Below are 24,132 nucleotides of genomic sequence, written 5' to 3' on the forward strand. Positions count from 1 at the left end.
TTCTGCCATCTTCTCTATTATAGAAGATATCAAAAGTGCGTTCATTTTAAAAGAGAAACAGAGAACCGCGATCAAGGCACTTGTCGATCGGAAAGATGTTTTTTACGTCCTTCCTACGGGATTGAGGGATTTGGCAAAAGTTCAACATACGTCATGTATTTGGTTGCTCTGATTGGTTGTAGGTTTCTTTTTCTGGTTTGGTTGAAAGATCCCCCATATTCACAGCCCAATGGAGCAGTAACAGACTCATATTCTGACTGAATCTTGTCTAGTGTAGTCAATCTAGTCATTCTGTCTCTCACCAAACCTAAGCAATGCGTCTGATAATAATGGCATGAGGTACAATACAGTCATCTTTAGGTGCCATTAAGTTTGCACATTATCCTTCCTCATTCATCTTGTTTGGCACGGGCTGTATTGTACAGTGTATGCCCAAAACTTTAATTGGGAGACAGAGGGTGTTAAATTGTATCTTAATCCTATTACATGTTACTTTACACTGAGGCCATTTTAAAGTATAAATCTTTCTAGCATCATAGCTGACTGTGTGTGTGTGTGTGTGTGTGTGTGAGTGTGTGTGTGTGTGTGTGTGTGTGTGTCTGTGTGTGTGTGTGTGTGTGTGTGTGTGCGTGCAAAAGAAAGTCATGTTGTGAAATGCCTTTTTGTAAAGTGGACTGATGCTGGTGGGTTGTTTTTTTTCCTTTCTTTTTTCATTTACAGTAATGTATCTGTTTCCTGTTGTCAATTTAGCTTGTACATTCAAATATGAACCTAATAAATATGTCAGACCAAGAAGAAGTGTGAGCCTGTGTTTGTCTCACTGTAACAGCCTGCTGTAAGACACACACATACGGTACAAAAAGAGAAAGTAGGACTTAAATGCAAAAAAAAATGTTACCTTAGGGTGAGCTAGTGGATTATGTTGCCTCCCGCTCCTTACTGACTCCTACACGTGATGCTACACCATCTCCCCACAGTGCAAACATAAACCTGCCTGTCACATCAATCCGACTGTGCTGGGAGCTAAAATTAGTTATGTGAAAATAGTTTGTGTTCATACACTTCACATTTACTGTTCAGCTTGGATCACTAACTGTATATCATTGCCTTTTCACCGAGGGTGTGTTGGCATTCCTTGGCTCCAATATACAGTATCTTATATGTCATCACATTCCTCTATAGTGAACATAGTTTACAAGTGGAGTGCAGATACCGAACACACCTGCTGTTGCGCCATCTTCTCTTTCTACTCCTCTTTCTACTCCTCTCTCCCTGGCCTCTCCTTTTCTATCTCTTCCAATCAAAAGAGAAAAAAACACCTTTAGTTTGTCATCTGTACCTGCCTGCTCTCTCTTTAGTGTGCATACATGTGGAAAAGAATATGTGGGCAGAGGGTGGAAAGGGGAAGAAGGCGGAGTTGTTTTGCACTTTAATGGGTTGTGGAGAAACCTGACTGTCCGCTTGGAGCTGAGAGAGGAGGAGCCTGGGGTGTGGGACTTAAACAAAGGAGACATATACTCAGTGACACTGGAGCAAAAGGAGAGGCACAGAAGACAATTCTCAACTCCTGGACTACGTTATTTTGTGTTTTGTAAAACTTTGTGTTATGTGTTTGTCATCTGTATGGAGTCATTTGTGAGCTGAGAGATGTTTGTGCTGGAGCAGTTGTTCCCATATGCTGCCATTAGTGTGTAGGAGTGTGTGGGTTAGTATGTTTGGGATGGAAAAGTGGGGCTGGCACGATCAACTGCTCTGCTCTTAGTTTTACGCCATGGGGGGTTGCCATAGTTACCCCTCGGCTACGAAGGAAGACCGCAAGACTCTTCATCCTTCTGACATCAGCAGTGAAAAACTGTAAGTTGTATTTCTTTTCTTTTGACTCTCTTCATCAGCGTTACACGTATACTCATGTTTCAGGTTCTTATCAGGAAAGAAGTTTTGCATTTGCTCTTCTATTTTTCCATACTCACCTTTATACACTATTGTGCTCTGAAAAAACAAATTAACATACAAAAAAGGAACATGTTGTTATTGTAATGGATAGTGTGGAGGAAACATGCCTAGAAAGCTGGCTGCACATGGTTTACTCAGGAATGTTCACCAGATAAATGTGTGTGTGTGTGTGTGTGTGTGTGTGTGTGTGTGTGTGTGTGTGTGTGTGTGTGTGTGTGTTACATATTTGTCTGATGGCATCAGTAAAGGTGGATTTCTCAAACAGCGGGAACACATGTTGGGAAGTAGTTTAAACCAAGATGCTTAATGTGTTTTAGCATAGTTTCTGTTTTCTTTAGCACGAATCTTTTAGAGCCAGATGGCTGCATTGAAGAGGACTGTTTTTTTCACCCCTATAGCAGTGGTGAAGGTAAACAGATGGCTGGAGCAGAGCGCACAGGGGAGTGTGTTTACACACAAACACAACATTACACACGTAGCTCCAGGTTCATTGTGTTTGTGTGCTGACAACGGGTAGCAAAGAGGCATTACATGTGTTAATACCATGAAGCTGTAACAGAACAGGATGTTAACAAAAGGAGTTCCTGTGGACATTAGAGAAGTCAGGCCAGGGTTAGAACTACTTTACCTTTTGTACAGCTGTTTACATTCTTCTCTGTCACTTTTGCTCCCTCTCTACCTCCTGTGACCTTTAGTTTGGACAAAGACCTGCTGTGTAGACCATAAAACTAACTAACACACACACACCACGACAGTTTCCCTTATCACAGTAGACAAGGTCGTACTTAGTAAACCCTCAGCTGCTGTGTTGACATAGCAGCTGCCTGATTCCACCACACTTTATTATTCACCTAAATCCAAAGTGCCGTCCTAAAAACACTCGCTTTGAGAGTAAAGTGCTCATCATTATCACAACACACTTCCTGTGTCACTTCCCAGTCCCTGTTTGAATTTATTCAAATCATGCTTTGACTTTCCAGTACACATTAGCATTTGTGAACAACCTTCTTTTCCAACACTCACACTCTATAGTTATCACAAGTTCCCAAGCTGCCAGTCCTGTGTGACTGATTAGAAATCACTACCTGTAGCTTATCAGTAGGTATGAACTGATGTAGGAAAGCCAGCAGGCTTCAAGCACTCAGCTCAGTACATTATCATGCACAATGCTAGTCTTTTCAGTCATTTGCTATGTGGCACTGACCACTGCAGTAGTGCGCTTCAACCAACAGTAATGACTCTGGCTCTGAATTGACTGCCAGCATTAAATTAACTGCTGCTTTACTGGACATTTAGCTCTGCAGTTACAGCATTGTTTGTGTGTGTGTATGTGTGCGTGTGTGTGTGTCTGTGTGTGTGTGTGTGTGTGTGTGTGTGTGTGTGTGTGTGTGTGTGTGTGTGGGCCAGCCAGCCACAGAGGGTGGACAGATGAGAGGGCGTAAAACGCGTTATCTACTGACAGCAGACAGGAGTTATTAATCCACTGAACTATCGATTGTTTTATGAACAATATATTATGTCTCCCTGTCTTTCTCTTTCTGTCTCTGCTTTATTAACTCTGCACTGTCTTCCCTCAAGGGGAATTAACAACAATAATCTGGAGAAGCGTCCATATCTGCAGCAGCAGTATGTGTGCCAGCGGATCACACACATCGACATGGTCGCCCTCACGGCGCTGCCACCTGGTGTCGACAAGGCAGAGTGGCTTGCCAGCAACAGTGAGCAGACCCCATTAAAAACAGCAAACTTTTCTTTGTTCCCCTTTTTTTCCTGTTCCTCATCCTCCCCCCACACTGCAAAAAAATGGAAACATGTGCAAAGTGTAATTTTCTTCTTATTAATTTCTTTCAGCGGTGGCGTTTTTCAAGCATATAAATCTGTTCTCTAGTGCACTTTCCGATATCTGCACTCCCAGTACCTGCCCAACTGCCTGTGGACCAGGCAATACGTAAGCTACTGAGCAATATAGTGCTCACATTCTTTAATTTTCTCACATTGTCCTGATGGTATCTTGTCATGCATTTACTTAAAATTGTATTTCCAGAGGTTCTGAGATATCCACTGTGAACCCTTTTTATGTGAACTACTTGCTACCAAAGATATCATCCCAAAACCATGAAAACTGTTGACATTGCAGTATGGGTATTATCCTGGGTAACCTGGGGCTGTTTCTGGAAACACAACTTGCTGTTGAATTTTGTTTTGGGGAGCACATATAAAATTCTACAGCATTCACCTCCATTGTTAGAGGAGCACCACCACTTTTCATACCAAAGTCTGTTAGGTCTTGGGAAGTAGGCCTACTACCGCGTCTGTGGTTGGAAAAAAAGTTATATAAAGTCTTTGGTGACAGCAGAGGGAGCGTTGTGATATGAAATCTGATACAATCCTCAAGTGATGTCACTTGAGTCACGGCGGTTGCGGCTGAAGACAAGTTTGAAACAAACAAAAAAAGCTGGGGGTGTGGAGTTAGAACAAAGTGCAATTACCAGACCTATGTAGCTTGCTCAATCAAATCTCCAACTGAAGTGCTGGCAGTTGACTTGCATTGTGGGTAATGTAGGCGCCAGGTTTTGACAAGGAAGAAGAATATGTGGAATAAAAAAGCTGGGTCTGCTATATTGATTGTACTTTTTTTTTTAACTTTCCATCGTGAGTCCTACAATGTTAGGGGTTGCAATGATAAATGGGATAGTTGCAGAAGTTTCACTAGGCTTGAAATAGGAACACAAAGTTCTTTTATAAGGCTGAACACCCAGCGTGTTGTGTCTTAATGACAGTGTGTTGATGTTTTCAGGGTTTATGTCTGGACCGATGACCACGGCAGGAAGCTGAAGTGCTCTGCCCCACTTTACTTTGACTATGCCATGTCATACATTCAGGAGCTCCTGACTGATGAAGACGTGTTCCCCACAAAAGCAGGTAAATGGCATGTTATTTAGGTTCGCATGGTTATGAAATTTATTCCACTTTCCCAAAGCCATTATCTCTGTCCTCTTTTCCAGGTTCGAGATTTCCGACAGGCTTTGTCTTTCTGGTCCAGAAGGTGTTTTTGCTGTTTTTCAGGACTCTAGCTCACATTTACGGGTCTCACTACAGAGAGACATTGGCCCTGGGCTTACACCCACACCTTAACACACTCTTCACACACCTCATACTTTTCTGCCGGCAGCATGCCCTGTTGGAGCCGGAGGATACTGAGCCGTTACAGGACCTTATCACAGCTCTAGGACGATAAGGCTGAACCTAGTCTCGCATTGCCAGACACTTCCTCCACAGCACTGCGGGGTAGGGTCTGGCGAGTCCACACAGCATTCCGGAAGGGGAAAAAAAACATGCTCTGGTTTATTGGCATTTCTTTCTCGGGAAAGGAACTTGTTTTGGTGGAACGTGTATGTTCAAAAGTTGTTTTAGTCCTGCAACAGAAAACTATTTAGACAGATAGTCTAGCTAGCTGTCTGAATTTACCCTGCAGAGATCTGAGGAGTAGTTAACCATGGTTCTCATATAAATCGATCAGAGTTTAAAATTCCAACAGAAAGAAAGCAAAGCCCGGAAGAGGAACGTTGTGGATCTAGACTAGGCGGAACCTAAAGAGCAAACACACATATTGTACACTTATATTTTCATCACGCATTTATATACCTATTATATCTTGTTATAAATCTATTTAGTGTCTCCCACCACTCCAGGCCAACCTTAAACTGATTGCTTTCTTTCAAGCTCTGGAAGTTGTAAAATAGAAAATAACATACTGTTAATGAACGGTAGCCTATATCAGTCCAGAAAAGGAGTATCTTCCTCTTGTTGTAAATAGTTGCCATCAGTTATTATGTTATAACTGTAGTATTGCATGTTAGTGTATTTTAACATAATGATGCATTTTTTGTTAAGGTGAAGATCTTCAAGGCCATTCATGTCATCCCCATAGGCTTTAACCCTGTAATAAAAAAAAACATTGATTCATCCAGTTCACAGTAAATAGACAACATTTGCTATCCTTATAATTGGAACATTTGCAAAAACCCATGAAGATGATGTGTTCATAAACATGTGATTACACTGTAATTACTGCATCTGTATGGAATGACACAGCTATCTTTGCATCTGCATTATGAATGAATGTAATAAACACTTATGACAGAACATTTTATTGGAGATCTTGTGAAGAAATTACCATACCATACTTTATGAATTATCTAGAAGCAAGCAAATAGATACATTTAAGGGATTGTTGAAGGACTGGAGGAATTTTTACTTCATTCATTTTTATCAGTCTCACTTCTCTACATTTAGTTCAGTATCCTGCAGCTATAGCAGGTGTTTTATCTGGATCCTGTAAAAACTGCTGGGCCTGCTAATGGTGCTGTAATATCAGCATGTCTCCAGATCTTTAGTTTGAGAGCAGCACCGCCCGCTGCCGGCGCAGGACCTCAGCATGAATCATTTGTTAACCTTCGCTGTCAGCTGCAAAACACTGCAGTCTCTAAAGGCTTGTTCTGTTGGCCGCAGCAAATTGAATTTGAAATGAAACAATGACAATGAGGGCAAAGTGCTGAATTGCCGCTTTAATGTGCGGGTGTTCCCATCCAGATAGTTAAACTGGGTGGTAACTGTATTTAGAAAAATCCGTCTGTCCGATTCAAAGGGCTAAGAATCCTAAACAAATCACTGATATGAACACCCTTAAAGCTGGAAAGTCAGCAGTTGCTGTATTCCCTGGTTATGGTTTCATTTTAAATCTTAGAGTAAAGCCAAAAGAAATGTATCATACTTACAGACTACACTGTACATCTTCACAGAATTATGAATTATTGCTCAAAGCTTCCTTTTACTTCTGCATCCATTAGGTAGGTGTAGGGATTACCTGCCTGATCAGCAAATTCATGTTCCCATTTGGACAAATCCTGCCCCATAAATGTGTCCTTGAGTAAGTAGGCCCAAAAGTACTGAATCCCCCAAGTCACTCTGACCTTCCTCTGGAGTGTTACTATCTACTGTCAGCACTGAGGTTTTCAAACTGAGAAAGAGGCATGAGGAAAAGATAAAGAGATAAAAAGCACGATTTACTGTAGGCTCCTCAGCATTACTTATTTTTGTTTGGCCCATTCATTTAGTCCGTTTATTAAAACAGTCAGCAGTTGTGTCACAACTCGTCACATCTGAACACACAGACAAAAAACTTATATTTTTGGATACACTGCAACTTCGTCTGAAAATAATCCAGTGATACTTGTCTGCACATTCATGTGTCAACTGCAAACGATAACTATGAATAGCTTATTAAGCATACTTTTGATTGTGCGAATTTGCCATAAAACTTAAAAGACATTTTAAAAAACGTTTAAAAAAAAGGCACACTCCATGGCAACATACTTCCTGTTTACATCCCTCAAGCATTATCTGAACCGAGATTTCAAATCTTAGAACAATTATTCCCTAAACAAGTTTAAAAAATAATTATAAGAGTGACTATTATCTTTTCATGTTCCACTAGGCCTATCCAAATCTCAGACCGAAATGGTGGGGCGTTACCATGAATGGTGTTAGGGGGGCAGAAATATTTAAAACTTTCTAGACTAAATAAAACAGAATGCGCTGCAATTCCAGTAATAACAGACACCCCAGACTTTGTGGATGAAAAAAGTATGTATATCAATGCATTTCCAAACCGGGAAATATGAGAGCATAGTTGATTTACTAATGCAATCAAGAGACAAATTCTGGAAGTACAGTGCTACCAGAGAACATCTTTGTATGACCAGGCAGCACTGTGGGCAAACTGTATGACACAAGATAAAAGCTGCATTTGGTTTTTGCTGTAATTCACAAAACAGGTAGAATATCCGTATAGTGAGACTATGAAGTCACTCTCAGTTGAGTCTCAATTTCAATGTCAGTGGAGCAGCATACTGACCTCACATTAGTGGCCCATGTTCAGATGCATACAATTTTAGTCCCCCTGCCCACTCACCTATAAATTGGATAACATGAGAAAATATAGTCAAAGAATCAATGGTTTGGACTATGTGAGCCTGTAGTTCCATATTTCACCACAGAGAGGCATCAAAATACCACCAAATTGTTATCAAAGATGTCTTTAAGATGAAGATTTTCTTTCTTTGTTTCAGCATTGGTCAGTATTGTAATATAAGAATGTGTCCAACCTAAAAGAGATTTAACTATTCCATTAAAATATCAATATTTGCAGAAGGAATAGACTGTCCATACTTATGTATGGACGGTCTATTATACTTATAATCGAATAATTTAGGAGACTAATTTAAAATTGCCTTAAGTAGTAAGTTAACAAGACATTAATATGATGTCTATGTCTGTGTTAACAATTTTAGTATTAAGCAACTATTAGGATGTAACACTTCACAGAAACACTTACTGCTTTACTGACTAAGTACGGAGATGACTGATAGCCTACTGAAAACACATTAAAGAGTTTGTATGACAAAAAAATTATTTAATGTAATTTAAATGCCCAGCAAAGTGTGTATCTCTTTCATCTCTACACCTCTCTAAACCTGTCTGCTGCACTCATTGTACATGACTGTGAAGAGACGCTAAGAGATCAGACAGAGAGTGTTTGAGACTGGATAGTGTGGACACACACACACACACACACACACACACACACACACACACACAGAAACCGGTTTGTTCTTATGACAGATAGGAGATGCAGTGTTAATGCACATGTTGGACTGAGTTGAGGTTCACGGTGTTGGAAACTGAGCTTACACGGCATTACTGCAAACTGCTGAGTCACAGAAAAGTACACACACACTCAGCCCTTTAATTAAGGCCTAAAGCCACCTCCACATAGAGGGCATTCTATTAATCAAGTTCAGACGGTGAGCTTCTCATCTGTGTCCTTCAAAAAAAAGAACAGTCGGTATAAATGGAAAGCTAGGAGAACAGGATCTCTGCAACCAAAGCGGAGCCAGATTACTTTCTATCATTTCCTTAACTTCTTTGGACGTTGGCAGATCAAGGGACATCATGACAAGCATAGCATGGCTGGCTGGGCTGAACCCAGTAGTACAATTAGAATTAGGTTGCATACTTTATGTCTGATATAAGATCTTTCTCTGTATTGTAACGTATGCCACAGGATCCAGTAGTAGTAGTGGATGGCAGATACACACAACTGGACCACTATACATATATATTAATAATAACATGCGGAGTTCCCGGAGGTTAACAAGCTTGAATCTTGTGTTGGGTTGTAAAGATAAATGTCAGTTTTGCAGTTAACTTTAAAAATGTCACTAGAACATATTCTGCTCAGGAGGCATATCATTTAAAAAGGGCACATGGGCAAAAATACACTGACTGACAAAGCTGGACAAGAGTCTTTAATGCCAGAAACAGTTCTTCAGTTTCCATTCAATCATCCATACACTTCAAGGTCTCACTAATACCTGCAGGCTTTCATTTTGTTTATTTAAAGATATTTTTGGGGCATTTTAGCCTTTACAGTAACAGACAAGACAGCTGTAGACAGGAAAGGAAGGGGGGGGGACATGCAGCAAGTGGCCCCAGGTTGGACTCAAACCCTGAGCCGCTGCATCAAGGACTGAGCCCCTGCATACGGGTGCCCGCTCTACCAGGTGAGCTTCCCAGACTCCCAGGCTTTAATTTTAAACCTCTAGTCATGGCACTATTGTTACTCTTATAAAATGGCTTTGCTAGTCCAGGTTGGATTTTTGTCTTGTTTAGCACTTTTTAAACGGCCCTTACCCAACATGCACAATCAAGGGTTCCCCCTATATTGCAAGCCTGTTGGTCAACTAAATTTTGGTCCTTGAATCTGTATTAGCTAGATTATCTTTCACTTCCATAATTCTGTCATCACAGCAACTATTGGGCGGTCCATTAGGTCAATGCTGCCATTATCTGTGAATGGCCCCAGTCAGCCTCATCAAAAAAAGACACCAGGCAAGACAACTGTTCTAGTAGAAACCCTGTGATATACAACTGGTTCTCAGCTTCTCTTTACATGATAGGCTATCTAGCCTATATGAAGTTATGTTACTGTTAATTAAAGCAAACATGCTCAATATGACCTTAGTGTGTAAATGATGGATTCAGCATTTCATTTCGGGGGTCTTCAACAAAATGTCTTTTGTAACCTGTAAACGCGCTCTGTAAGCTCACTGTGGCCACAAAATAAAAGTTCATTTTGTGAAAAAAAAAAAAAAAAAAACTTAAACAGGCAATGAGCCTTCCTCCTCCCTCCTCCCTCCTCCTATCCTCCTCATCTTCCTCCTTACTCAATCAGGCTTTACATTAGAGAACTCAAGACCTCAGTTGCTCTCGATTTGAGCCCCAATGAGCTCCTGAGTTGTCACGGATTTTTTCAACGGATTTTCTTATTCAAAGCGAGAAGGCCAGTGTTCAGAGAGGGTTCAGCAGACAAGACTGATGATGCTGTCACTCATTCAAACGGGACAATTTACTTCTTAAAAACTAACCTAAAGTTCGACAACTCCGAAAGAGTTTTCACTGGATTTTTTTTTTGGTGTCTACATATGGTGTCTTATATTTTGGTCTTCTGAGATCCGCCTTGCCCCGGACAGTTCGTCTCCACTGCGCCGCCATGTGTGCGCTGTTGCCGGCGTGGCTGTGCCTGCTGCTCGGCTTCCTGCCTCTGGAGATCCAGTCCCGGACTTTGACTCTGCAGAGCCTCACTCACAGACATAGGTAGCCCACCGACGCAAAACTCCACATTTACACACGTAACGAAACGTCTGTTAAAGATGTAATGCCACTTGCTTTGGCAAAGTGTAATTTAGGGAGGTTATTTTCTACAGTGAAACAGAAATTAAACTGAAATGCTTTTATCTTTGGTTGGTTTGTTCCAAAAATGTGTTTTTCTATCTTTTTTTTTAAAGATAGAAAAATAAACTGTGAAGCATTGTTAAAAGTTTTCAAGCCAAGTCAATTTCCATTTTTAAATATCATATGGCCCCAAATTACATATTTGTCTGCTTTTACAATCTGAATTACGTCTTCTATAAACCTTGTGTCACAAATGAATCACAAAACCTCCACCAAATCATAAAGCCTTTATTTCACATCATAGTTTTTTTTTAGATCTGTTTAGTGCTGACACAATAAGTTAATTAAACAGTTATTCAATCAACACAAACAATTAGGATAAGTAATTCATCAAGCAAAAACACAGAACCTCACAAATGTAACAATTCACTTTTATGTAATCTTAAACTGAATGTCTTTGGGTTTTGGACTTTTGGTTGAAAAAAACATCATGGGTTATATGGAACTTGCAATAGGCATTTGTCATTATTTCTAGATTCAATTATCAACCAATTACTTAAAGGAAAATTCCATTCGATTCCAACACGTAGCTCTGTTGTTTGGAGTGCTGTCAGCATGGAGAAAAACAAAAGCAATCACTGCTGACTACACCGAGTTGTCCTCTTGCTAGGGTTAGCACCCAACAGGGTTGAACAGGGCAAGTTTTAAAAGTGTTTTAGCCTCTAAACATGTTCAAAATGTCATTAAAAGTGCCCACCCATGTGCAGTGATTCCTTCTGAGTGAACACAGTGAATCTGACTGCTGTAAATGTGAAAGAAATGCTTGAAAGTTCTGCTGATTCAGCTGTGTTTAGTTCCGGTGTTGATAATGCACTGAGTGCTTCATCTAGAAACTACAACAGAGATAAGAGACACAAACATATTTTGAAAAATAAGCATGTGCTTATTTTTTTTAAAGTAAGTGCTTTAGCACAACTAGCAAGATACAAGTTATATGAGGTAAGTTTGGAGACACTACCTTATTTAATCACTGAATTGATAGCCTACATATTATTTTTCTGTGTTGTAGTTTGTAGACGGTCCCTAAGCACTCTAACTGCCATCAACACAGGAACTAAACACAGCTGAATCAGCAGAACATTCATGCATTTCTGTCACACCAACTGCAGTCAGAGTCACCGTGTTCACTCAGAAGGAATGGGTAGGCACTTTTGATTAAAATGACATTTTGAACATGTTTATAGGCTAAACACATGTTTAAAACTTGCCCTGTTAAAGCCTGTTAGGTGCTAATGCTAGCAGGAGGATAACACAGTGTAGGCAGCACCGACAGTTTTCATTTTTCTCTCTGCTGACAGCACTCCAAATTTACAAACAACAGAGCTACGTGCTGGAATCGACCGAAATTCTCCTTTAATCAAGACAATAATTAACAGGTTGAACAATTATATTTAAAAAAGAACAAAAAAACATCTAATGTCTGTGTCTTGCCTTCTGGCAGTCATTAATGTGAGAAAAAGTTCCAATAACCGAATGAGGCAATTCAGCAGCAGGAGGTGGGACAGAGGTGAGGGTGATTTAGTGGGACAAGGACATGTGTAGGCTAAGCTGAGGTGCCAAGCAGCAAACAAGCCACACTCTGAGTAAGGTAAACTACAACAACACACTCAACAGCAGTTTGGAGGTTGTGACAGTTGTGGTTGTCATCTTGTGACCTATAGTGCTTTAAGTTATCCTGGGCTAAAGAGGAGAGGAGATCTCAGTGATTCAACACTGATGGATGTAACATAATACTGCTGCTGGCACTTAACAAAATGCCTTGTGTGATTAAAGGGCAAAGAAAGACAAATGAAAGGATCCTATTTTAGTTTAGAAAAGAGAGAGAAAACGAGGAGGAATAAATAATGATCAGAACCAGTAACAATAACTGTTAGTGAAACAGTGGGGATCTGGAAGGGACAAAAAGTTTTCTTTGCACAAAGTATTTTAGAGGAGTTACGACAGGAAAGTGTGTGTGTGTGTGTGTGTGTGTCTGTGTAAGTGCGTGAGTGTGGGCATGCGTGCATGCGTCCGTGCGTGCGTGCGTTCAGGTCCTCTGTGAAGAACCCCCTGCTGCGCTCTAACTTGGAAGGAATGTTGGAGAAGCTCCTTTTGCCCTCAGACTCTCTACAGGTTCACAACATGGACCACTGTATAACACACAAGAGAGAAAAAGTACAGATAGAAAAGTACAGAAACAAACGCATGTTCACATGAACTCACACAGTGCTGTTATCATACAGTGTTGTGAAAAATGTATAATCTCAAACCTTAAAACAGACATTTTCTAGCCATGCTAGCTGATGGCAATGTTGGCCTGTTGGTAGGTCCATCACTTTGGGAGCATCAACAACTATTGGATGTATGGGCACAAAGGTTTTTATACAGTAGACTGTGTTCCCCTGACTTTGTATATCTCAAGGTATATTGCCATACCTTTGATACAGACATATATCTTTGTTAGTTCATTGCTTTATGTTGGTGCAGATATTATACCTGTATTGTGTTTGTTACCTTTGGCAAGCAGTTCCGTAGCAAACATTTCCCGTACTGGTAGGTAGTGTGTGTGTGTGTGTGCGTGTGTATGTGTGTGTGTGTGTGTGCGTGCACTTTTGTCCAATACTGCTAGTTTTTAGCATTCATTAGAGACAATTCAAAGTTAATAGAGTTGGGCGACACAAATCGGTCTGTGTGTGTGTGCGTGCGTGCATGTGTTGAAAGTCCAAGGTGTCCGGCCAGAAGAATGAGCAGAATACCAGTCAGGATTACTTACAGGATAAAGATCAGATGTTATTTTGGCCCACTTTTTACTCCAAACAAACACAAACATTATTCGCTCCAGCCGTCCCTCTCACTTTGTTCTTTGCTTCTCACCTCATGAATAGCCAACACTGTGTGTGTGTGTGTGTGTGTGTGTGTGTGTGTGTGTGTGTGTGTGTGTGTGTGTACACACGATGGATATGCTTCCATATAAGAAGATGATGAAGAAGCAGAAACTGAATTCAGTGTTTTTCAAGACTTGATTAACATGACCTTCAACTACTACATATGTAACTACATTACAAACACAGATGTGGTAAGCTGTTGTCTACAGAGTTTTATGTCCTTAGGTACAGCATGTCCCAAATTCCTGTGTTGATTCAACCACTTATTTCTGTCAGCATTGGAAAAGGGCAACAGAGTGTACAGATTACTGCGTTATAATTCTGGCTTTTTTAACAATCCTACTCTAGGTGAAAGCGGCGCACCAAGTGCTCTTTGTCTCGTACTACTTTACATGATTTATACTAAGTATTGCGTAATTTCTAATTTTCTCTAGCAGCTGAACTCTTGAACGTCTGAGAAAGAGCAAGGAATGAATTAAAAAGAAAAAGAAAAAAAGGTATTTAATGATGTGAGACAAAAACACTCAAGAGGAGTGGTGGTGTAGGAGCCTCTTAGCACCATCTACATTGTGCTCTGTCGTTTTTCACTTTCCTGCACTCACCCTTCCCCTGTTGTAAGATTTGTCAGCTCAGATACTGTTACATATTATCTTTTAGGGGGCATTTTAAACTGTTGGTCGAACACTTCAATGATTGACTAAGAGACATGTCATAGAAATAGCTTGTTGCCCTTCAACTGTATTTGCGGATGAAGATGGGTAACTCACACTCGGTACTTAGTTGTCTCAAGCGTTTAAAGGAACACTTACAAGTCACGATTAAGCACATATGCTTGTTGTCAGATGAGAGGATCAACGTCAATTTTATCTTAGTGTGTCAGTGTGATATTCTGAAGGTGAACGCTGGGGGTGTGGCCTTGACCAACTTACACTTTGCTCGTTTGAATGTCTCTCTCTCATGGGAGGGCCAAATGTTCTGGGTGGGTAGAGCAGAGAAAGGGGAAATAACCTTGCTCATTATGACCTCATAAGGGGCAAGATTCCAGATCGCCCCATCTGAGCTTTAATTTTCTCAAAAGCAGAGCAGGATACCCAGGGCTCGGTTTACACCTATCGCCATTTCTAGCCACTGGGGGGTTATTGGCAAGCTGGGGGAACTCATCTTAATGTTGAAAAAACTCATAAAGTGACATTTTCATGCCACAAGACCTTTAAGTTTTATTAGTTTTTTTATTGAAGCGAATTAATATTAGCTGTTGTTTTTCGAGGTACACTTTCACAGTTATTTAACGGATACACAACATGGCAAACACGCACAAACCCCAAAAACACATGTTCTTGTACTTCCGGTTGCTGCTCCTGTGGCCGACCACGCTACCCACCCCATCTATTTCTAAGATTTACTTTTATATCTTTAGACTCTTGGTATCTGTGATGAACGTCAAAAAGTGCTGGTAGTTGCTGTTTTTTACGGACCTCTTGCAGTCTGTAGAAGACCGAGGGTGTTATGCCGCAAGAGTTTGTCATTCGTTTGCCGAATTGTAAGGGCTGATTTGGATCTGATTTGGATTTGGAGGGGGTGACTGGGGAGAGGGGCTGAGGATCCCATTGTCTATAATTTGGAAAGTGTCTATGCTCATCTGAATGCAGGGGGACGGTGTGTGAGAATTCTGTACTATGATTTTAGCTCAGCGTACAATACAACCACACATCCTTGTAAATAAGCTTTTGATGATAAAGGTTCCAGGTGTTTTTATCTCGTTCATTTTACATTTTTTAGAATAGAGGTTACATTAATTTGTTACGTTAAACTCAGAAGTTAAGTCAGACAATATCGTGTTAAACACATGTTCACCTCAGGGAACTGTTTTATCACATATTCTTTTTACCATTTACACGGCAGACTAGCGTCCACAGCAGGCAAGCTGTCAGGTTGTTAAATTTGCTGACAACACGGCGCTCATTAGGTTGATCGAAAATGATGACTATAGCTACTATCAAAATGAGATAAAAGCCTTTGTTGATTATGGTGATACGCATTTCCTGGAACTCAACGTTAAGAAAACTGAAGAATTAGTCATAGATTACAGTAGAAATAAGATCACAGCTGAGGCAGTGGAAATCAAAGGTGTAGAAAAAGAAAGAGTGAAGTATTTGGGCAATGTTTTAATGACAGGCTGTCCTGGTCTGGTCATGTTGACTCATTAAGTCCACGTGTATACTGTATGAGGAAGTTGCAGTCCTTTAAGGTGAATATGGATGTGGTAAGAATGTTTTTTTTATGTCAGTCATATAAAGTGTTTGGAGTTACTGTGTGGTGGGGTGGGGGGGGATGCTGGGGTAACTGAGAAGGCCAGGATTGATAGAGTGACTAAAAGGGCTGGTAAAATGGTGGGAGAGTTAAATACAGTGGATCAGGTATATGATGATCATCTGGTAAAAAGGACAGAAAATAACAAGGGAGGACCCGGGTCACCCTCTTCCATGTAATCTGACTGGCAGGGTTATGGAGCGTAGTGGTAGGCTAAAACCTCCTGTGACACAAACTAAACGGTATGCTCTCTCTTTTATACCTCAGGCTATTAGACAGCACAACATGCACTTTAAAGGTACATTTTTATAAGTTTTTATTTTATTTTTTAATTGTATTTATGTATAGTATTATGTTGTGGTGTATTTGTTGTATGTATGCTCTAGTTTTAATGGGTATGATTGCAGGTGTTTGCACTGTAGTATCCATTTTTATGGATGAAATAAACTTGACTTGACTTGTTATGCACAAACAGGAACTGTACACATGCATTATTTATTATGGAGGGATGCAAAGCAGTTTGGGGTTGTGCCTTGTTCAAGGGCCCCTCGGCAATGCCCAGGAAGTAAACCTCTCCAGCTACCAGTCCACGCTCTGCACTTAGACCACGCAGGTATTTGAACCAGCAACCCAAGCCATCTCCCCACAGACTGAGCTACTGCTGCCCCAGATGCAGAGGTCGTGCAACTGGATAAGCGAGTTATAGAAGTTGACTTCCAACTGTTCACCACCCTCTGTCAATCTCTCCTTCTATCTTTCCCTCTCAAATTCTCTTTCAATCCACTCTTTCTCTGTTTCTTTCCTTGAAAAAAGAGACATTCCTACAGTACAAGCCTGACTTCCTGTGAGGCATTTTTTCTTGTTGAAGCGATTCAGTTTCAGTCAGAAACACAAGCCGGCGACACGCGCATGACTGCCCTGCCACACCATATGTAAACACTGTGTGTGTGTGTGTGTGTGTGTGTTTTGTACTGCTTGTGAATTGCATCTAAACATGTTCTCTCTGTGTCTCTGTATCTCAGGTTGAGTTTACCCAGAACCGCCAGATACCCAAAGTCTTCTAACACCGCCATCATGCCTACTGCGTCTGATCTCTCTGTTGCTGCTGACAGCCACATCACAGAGGAAGACAGACATATCATCTGGAGGGCCCTGCTGAACAAAGAGCCCCCGCAAAGGTCGTCTGACCCGTTTCCTGACCAGAGAGACAGTGTGCTATGGGAAGCACCAGTGTGGCAGCGTGGGTCACGGGGTCGTCGACATGCCAACAGTGGCGGTGGAAGGGGTCACAGCCATGTGATGAGGGTGGGGTGTGTCCTTGGCACCTGTCAAGTTCAGAACCTCAGCCACCGTCTCTACCAGCTGATTGGACAAAGCGGGAGGGAAGACTCCTCCCCCATTAACCCTCGTAGTCCTCACAGCTACGGCTAACAACACACCTTGAGGTTACAGCTAACGTTGACGACTTTAACGTCAAAGTTAGGCAGGTCCTTTGTTTCATTAGTGATGCAATTAAGACCCAAAATAAGCCTTCAATATCAGTCTTTGCAAACCTGTCTCGTAGAAATTATATATATATATATATATATAATAATTCAGCTCCGTGAAATAAGAAAACGTGAAAAAATGAAAAACGTAATTGCTGGCTGGATTATGTTAAAAAGAATTCATTTTTAAATAATGAAGCAAGTATACAACATCTGCTTGCCAGATGGCACATTATGGCAGAAAAAAATGAAGTAGACTGTCAGAAAACATTTTATTGGTATGTTAACTAACAAAATGTTCTCATTATGTTAATAGAAAAGTAATCCGTGCAGAAATGTTGTTCTCCCAAAACATATTTGCAAAGTAGTAATATATACAGTTCAATTCCAGGAGACCGGGTTAGTCCTTGATTTCATCAATCATCTAAACCCAGCTGCTTAGTAGGAAAAAATGGCGATTATGGTTTATTTGTATCATTTAATGTCATATTTTTGTAGTTTTGACCGTCACTTTCATCGGTAATAATAAATTGCACCAATCAAATACATCGCTGAGATTTGGGAATGTGGCAACATTACCAAAAAGAAGTCTGGTTGCCTCAACAGTCTCGCCACAGTTTATAAGCCAATGTCCTGGTTCAATCTTTTTTTATTACCGACAACATTTCAGGTGAGCTCACTTTTGGGTTTATGAGCAAATAAAGTGGTTAAGAGAATCTGACTTTACTTTTCACTCGTTTGATTATTTGACTGAGAAAGAACATTGAGTTTCTTGCTCCATTAGACTCAGATGTAGGGATGTTACCATGTTCCCAGATCTAAGCATTTATTCTGGTGAGCATGATGTTATGAGATTTCCAGCTTATCAGCCATCTTCACCAGTTGACTCCAGTGAAACTAGAGTCCTAGGTGTTTTGGCATGTAGGCTATACAAAAACAACCATGTGTGCCTGATTTGACCCTTTGGCGGGCTGGTTCTGGCCCATGGGCCGTTTGATGTTTAACACCCCTGATGTACACACTGTGCAAAACTGTGAATGAGAGAAGCCTCTTCCAAACTGCCCTTACTGACTAATGTCTACTATCGTCATCACTGGTGATCCTGCTGATCTTAATTCACTTGAGCTCAGAGCTAATCCATCTTGTCTCTCAAAAGCACCTTCAAGCCCTCTGCGAACAAGCAGCTTTACTTCAGTGAGAACATAAACCAAGAATAACCTCAAATCAGACCTTGTTAACCCTTCACCCAAAAACGCAGTAGCCAAAATAACCACAAACCCTAATCCATGATCTGATGTGACGCTTCTTGACAAATAGCTTGTCTCTTAACAAGGACAAACTATACTGTAGTGTATTTTAAACTGTAAAATGTAAATCAACGATGCTGATGATTATGATTGTCGTCACTGTAAAGTCTGTTTTTGAGCCTTAACTGCTTACATTTTTTGTAAAGGCCTTATAATTTTTCGCCTTTCACTTATCCAAATTAAGCATCACTGTGAATGTTGACTATCCAAGTGTTATTTAAAGCTTTATAGTCTATTGCTTTTCTATGTGTGTCAGTTCAGCATAACAGTGTCAGTAGTTCAATTTTAGGAACGCATGAGAGCACTTTATTCATCTTTACATTCAGTATGACTTGAATTTTAAAAATGTGTTATTTAACTTAAACTCAATGAGGCCATTTTGCTGTAAATATCCCACTTTACCAAATCGAAATGTTCATGTGAGCACCCCTTCAAGGTACAAGTGTCCTTTTTTAAACCATCTGTGTTGGTTCCAGCTAATACTTTGTCTTTACATTAGCATCAATGTGTAATAAAACTCCAGTACAATCTGCACATGTATTTCTGTGTGAGTGTGGCTTTTTTATGTTAATACCCATGTTTTGGTTTACGATTGAAAATTGTTAGTGATGATGAAAACACACACACACAAACACACACACACACTCACACCACCACACATTCTTACACACACACACACACACACACACACACACACACACACACACACACATACACACACTAGAAAGAGAGTGCATGGATAGGGAAAATAAAAGGTCCACACCACTGCCACTGAAAAGAGTGGATCAAGTACCCTTAAATAACCCTCTCTTCATGAACAGGAGGCACTCATCAGGAACACAAATTATCAAAATCAGGTTCATGGTATCATAAATGACAGAACAACAAAAGAAAGATAAAAAGAAAGCAGATATGTATATATATATATATATATATATATATATATATATGCTTTCTTTTTATCTTTATATACATATATATGTGTGTGTGTGTGTGTGTGTGTGGCATCACTGCTAGAGACACCCTTGGTTAAAAATAAATAAGTAGAAAATTTGGGTAAACACTAAGGGTGTGCAAAAAATCCATTCACATTCATGAATCGATTCAAGCTCTAACGATTCAAAATCGATTCATATTTTATTTTTGTTTTAATTGTTTATTTCATTTTGTAATGGCGTGTATACTATTACATGGGAAAATTAACAACATTTACACACTGTGAATAATGTTTTTAATTAAAAATCGTTTTTGGAATAACAAATTGATTTTGAATCGAATCTTGAGCCCAAAAAACAATAATGAATTGAATCTTGACATTTTGTGAATCGTCCACCCCTAGTACACACAGCAGTAATGTTTAACTGGGTAGAGATCATTGTAAATGATCTTACATGTTATAGAACACTTTTTCTATGACACTATAAGTGTGTGAGAGGGACTGATGCCAAACAGCGCGTCTGGGGGCTACGACTGGCAGGAATCAACACATTTGTGCGTAGTGACTGTCGACTGAGGCTTATTTGAACACTTAGGTCAACTTTCCCTTGGGTACAACAAACAGACTTCTTCCTAATCGGTCACAACCACTGAAGAGGTATATGTGTTTGGTCTAACTTACGCAGAACCAGGACATTTAATACTGAGAAATAATCACCGTCACGGTCAGCCCCTGTTGTCTGTGTTATGTAATGTGATCAATAACCAGAAATAAAAAGTATCAATGGAAGCTTATTTGGTTTCTTCTTTCTGTGTGTGGATACAGGTAAATGACAGATGTGTTGTATAAACTGCTACAAGAATGCAGGTTTTGGGGAACAAAAATAGATCTGTACATTTCAGTAAATGGGCTTTCTTTTAAATAATAAATATATAACATGATTAGAGATAAAAAACTTGACTGTGGAACAAAGAACTACTGAGTCATGCTACATCAGCCCAAACAGGTAACCCGCTGACTATCAAAAAACTCTTCCTGTGATGGACACACACACACACACACACATGCACATACAAACAAACACACACGCACACAAGGCAAAGGTTCAATACAGGGTAGCCCATTAGGTGAGGTTTGGTTAAAGTGTGACTGGACATTGGTGTGCACTATAGGCAGGCTTACAGTGTAGGTCAAAAGCATTACCTTATAAACGGGCAGTATATATACAGGCAGGAGGAACAAAACACCACATCACAGACATTCATCTGTCAGCCATGCGTGTCATCAACATCGTACGTGTGGCCTTAATACATACTATGGCTATGCTTTCAATTTGATCCTTTTTACTTTTTTAATCTACGTTCATTACTTTTAACATGTGATTTTATTTAGAAAACATTTGTTATTTTTTTGTCAAACCTAAAAGTATTGTTTGCCATGTCTGTTATTTCAAATACAGGGTCCAGACCCATCTCTGGCATATCGGCCAAATTTGGACGTGGATAAAACCAAAGAAAAGGAAGACTACAGAAACTTCAAGGTACGCATTCAAAGTTCTCCTTCTGATGATGACACTTATTTATTGCTGCATTCATTCATGGCCAGAGGGGTGATTTCAGATGTGAGAAAGACACTGTTGTTACAAAAGGATAAAACTGCAATCAGGTTTGAGAAAATTGGTAAAATGTTCCTGATGTCTGGACTAGAGACTGACAGATAGGCTATATCTTCTGCTAAGTAGAGGAGGAAGGAAGGAAGGAATCTGATTCACAATTAAATGCATTATATAAATAAGTTTCTCAAAAACAGTACATCTCAGAGGTGATCTATGATTATTTCTCCCAGTTGTCTCAGTCATAATGAGGGTTGGAGCAGGAGTGCAAAGCTGTGTCTGTTTCAATCAGCAGAGAGTTGTCCCCTGTTTGCCCTGTACCAGTACTACAGATTAATAAATCTCTCATTTTCACTGATTATATATTCAACACTGGTGGATTTTTTAACATCCAGTTTTCCTTCATTCCTATTATAGTTTGTAATAACAAAATATATGAAAATCCAGTTTGTATTTACAAATCTTCTGGGGTGCTTTTCTGCAAATTACCTGCAAATGGACTAAAGAACAGGTGGGTCAGTGTAAATGGTGGGTGTAGTCGGATGTTTCATGAATCATAGGTCATTGCCAAAATACATTTCTGCCATAAACAATTTCATGCAGTTCCTCAATAGCTTTGTATCAACCTGAGATGCTGTAAATCTATTGTTGTGTTGCATATGTGTGTTTCAGAGTGGAAATCTCATTGACCGTGTGTTCAACACATACAAGCTGATGCACACCAATCAGACGCTGGACTTTGTGAAACAAAAAGTGAGTAAATACAGGGGGACATGTGGTGGACTTGGTGAACTTGTCTTGCACTAATGCAGTTTTGTAAAACAGTGCGGTCCGTGGGCCAGAACCGTCCTGCCAAAGGTTTCAATTAGGCCAACTGGATGACTTGTGTGCAAATTTCAGAGAATCAATTCTTTCCAATTCCAAATTTACCAATTTAATCTCAGAAAATATGTCAGAGTTCTTTTTTCGCAAATTAATAACTTTAATTTTGAAACATTCTGCAGTTTTGCCTCTCTTTCCCGGGTCCGTAACATTATTTTTTTCCCACCATGGCCTTAGAACGTTGTTGTAGCAGAAGCAACTTGTGGTTGCCAACATCAAGCTGACAAAAAACTCTTTCTGGAGTGGTTTATTAGTCTCGCCAACTTGAGATCAAATTAGGGATATGTGACCCATTAAGTAAAATGAGTTTGACACCCCTATACTAAATCATACTACTTTCGTATTTTCATTGAATTTTGTGAATGTCTGTTTTGCTCTGGACGACCTAGTCGTCATGTCCAACTGAGCAAACACACCAAAGGCAAAGAACCACAAGATGTTGCAGGACAAAGGTTGTTTGATTAACCTCATTGTCACTTCACTCAAAGGTAACACACAGACACTGTCCTGTTTAATGTATGTGACCCAGCTACAGAAGCTTATCATGACAGGTCATGGAAAGCTTTCCCTTCATGTCTACAAAATGCAACAGGAAAGCAATATTTAACAATGGTGTTCAAGGCCTTTGTTTGCAAGTCTGAGAAAGAAAGCCTCCTCAGTAATGCTATGACCTTGTACCTTCCTGCAGCACTCTGTATGGGCCAGCTGCAACCATGATCATAAGAGGATGATGGACGCCATCATGTCTCTAGACCAGCTGGTGGACGAGTCCGATCCTGATGTGGACTTCCCCAACTCCTTCCACGCCTTCCAGACTGCTGAGGGCATCCGCCAAGCACACCCGGACAAAGGTACCATACAGGGAGAGAGACACAAATACACACAGTGTGTATAAGTACATACATACATAAATATCTGCATTCACTATCTCTCTAAGACTGGTTCCAGTTGGTGGGTCTGATCCATGATGTTGGAAAGACAATGGCTTTTTGGGATGAACCCCAGGTATGACAGTGTCTGGTATTACAGTTCCATTAAGGTTGCTAAACTATGAACTGGGTTCAAGTTCCTACCTTAAAGTGACTCAATGTAATATATAATGTTTCTGAAGCTCTGTCCATTTTTCATACAGTGTTCTTGAATGACTTGTAACAGCAAAAAAAACTAACAGTGATAAGAACACAATTTTTATATAGTGTTTAGAGAGGCCTTTGCCCGGGTTCAATTTTTTTCCAGCACAGTCACACAATGATTTGCAGCAGGTAGACGCTGCTACAGTCACACATTCATATGGGTCACAGATTAGGTCTAGATCTTTACAACAGCATGTGTGGTAAAAACAGTAGCTACCGCTTCTGTCCAGGTCAAACTCAAAGTTACATATAGTCACATTTTTTCAGATTTTCTTTCCCTCAAACTGAGTTTTTTTTTAAATTTGTGTTCTTCCCAGTTTTAGTTTTTGTCTTTTCAATACTGTCATTGCCATTTCTATGATCCCTTTTTTGTGTTTTCACTCAAGGCATGCTTGAACTCTGTTTTGATAAGAGATTATCATTATTACAGGAATAATTTATACATTACATTTTTCATTTTTATTATTATTTATTATTAATATTATTTATTATGTTATTTATTTATTATTTTTCATTTTATATAATATATGAAGCAATATAATTCATTCTTATAGCAGGCTTTGTGTGTGTGTGCTCGCAGTGGGCTGTAGTTGGTGACACCTTCCCAGTGGGCTGCAAGTTTCAAAACTCCATTGTCTTCAGAGACAATACCTTTATGGATAACCCCGATGAGAAAACTTTCAGCTACAAGTTGGTATTTTCATGTTACATTAGCAAAATACAGTGGGTACGGAAAGTATTCAGACCCCTTTAAATTTTTCACTCTTTGTTTCATTGCAGCCTTTTTCCAA

The 24,132-nt window shown here is 40.0% G+C and overlaps 3 protein-coding genes and 1 long non-coding RNA gene across 5 annotated transcripts in view; 3 read left to right on the top strand and 1 right to left on the bottom strand.

The window, feature by feature from the left end:
• Positions 1-327: 327 nt before the first annotated feature.
• On the bottom strand, positions 328-16,949 carry LOC117949527. Its single transcript, XR_004657707.1, has 3 exons — positions 16,924-16,949; positions 14,599-14,603; positions 328-543 (listed from the first exon to the last, which is right to left on the bottom strand). It is a non-coding gene; the product is annotated as an uncharacterized LOC117949527 (long non-coding RNA).
• LOC117949523 (MOB kinase activator 2) lies at positions 1,457-6,098 on the top strand. The gene is made up of 6 exons (XM_034879835.1): positions 1,457-1,854; positions 3,532-3,671; positions 3,805-3,901; positions 4,751-4,875; positions 4,959-5,260; positions 5,471-6,098. The coding sequence occupies exons 1-5, from the start codon at positions 1,772-1,774 to the stop codon at positions 5,189-5,191; spliced, it is 678 nt and encodes a 225-aa protein (XP_034735726.1). The 5' UTR covers positions 1,457-1,771; the 3' UTR covers positions 5,192-5,260; positions 5,471-6,098.
• On the top strand, positions 10,243-19,317 carry adm2b (adrenomedullin 2b). Its single transcript, XM_034879838.1, has 2 exons — positions 10,243-10,671; positions 17,006-19,317. Exons 1-2 carry the CDS (start codon positions 10,568-10,570, stop codon positions 17,412-17,414), a joined length of 513 nt encoding a protein of 170 aa, XP_034735729.1. The 5' UTR covers positions 10,243-10,567; the 3' UTR covers positions 17,415-19,317.
• A 1,519-nt stretch (positions 19,318-20,836) lies between these two features.
• The window catches only part of miox (myo-inositol oxygenase), a 31,806-nt gene continuing 28,510 nt past the window's right edge, over positions 20,837-24,132 (top strand). The window contains exons 1-6 of one of the 2 annotated variants that reach the window (XM_034879836.1): positions 20,837-21,006; positions 21,174-21,254; positions 21,999-22,079; positions 22,897-23,059; positions 23,146-23,213; positions 23,922-24,061. In XM_034879836.1, coding sequence (XP_034735727.1) covers positions 20,989-21,006; positions 21,174-21,254; positions 21,999-22,079; positions 22,897-23,059; positions 23,146-23,213; positions 23,922-24,061 — 551 coding nt within the window. In that variant the 5' untranslated portion in view covers positions 20,837-20,988. The remainder of the gene's footprint in view (positions 21,007-21,173; positions 21,255-21,998; positions 22,080-22,896; positions 23,060-23,145; positions 23,214-23,921; positions 24,062-24,132) is intronic. The other variant, XM_034879837.1, reaches the window with a different exon arrangement.

This window comes from Etheostoma cragini, chromosome 8 (assembly GCF_013103735.1).
Source record: "Etheostoma cragini isolate CJK2018 chromosome 8, CSU_Ecrag_1.0, whole genome shotgun sequence".
NCBI lineage: Eukaryota > Metazoa > Chordata > Actinopteri > Perciformes > Percidae > Etheostoma > Etheostoma cragini.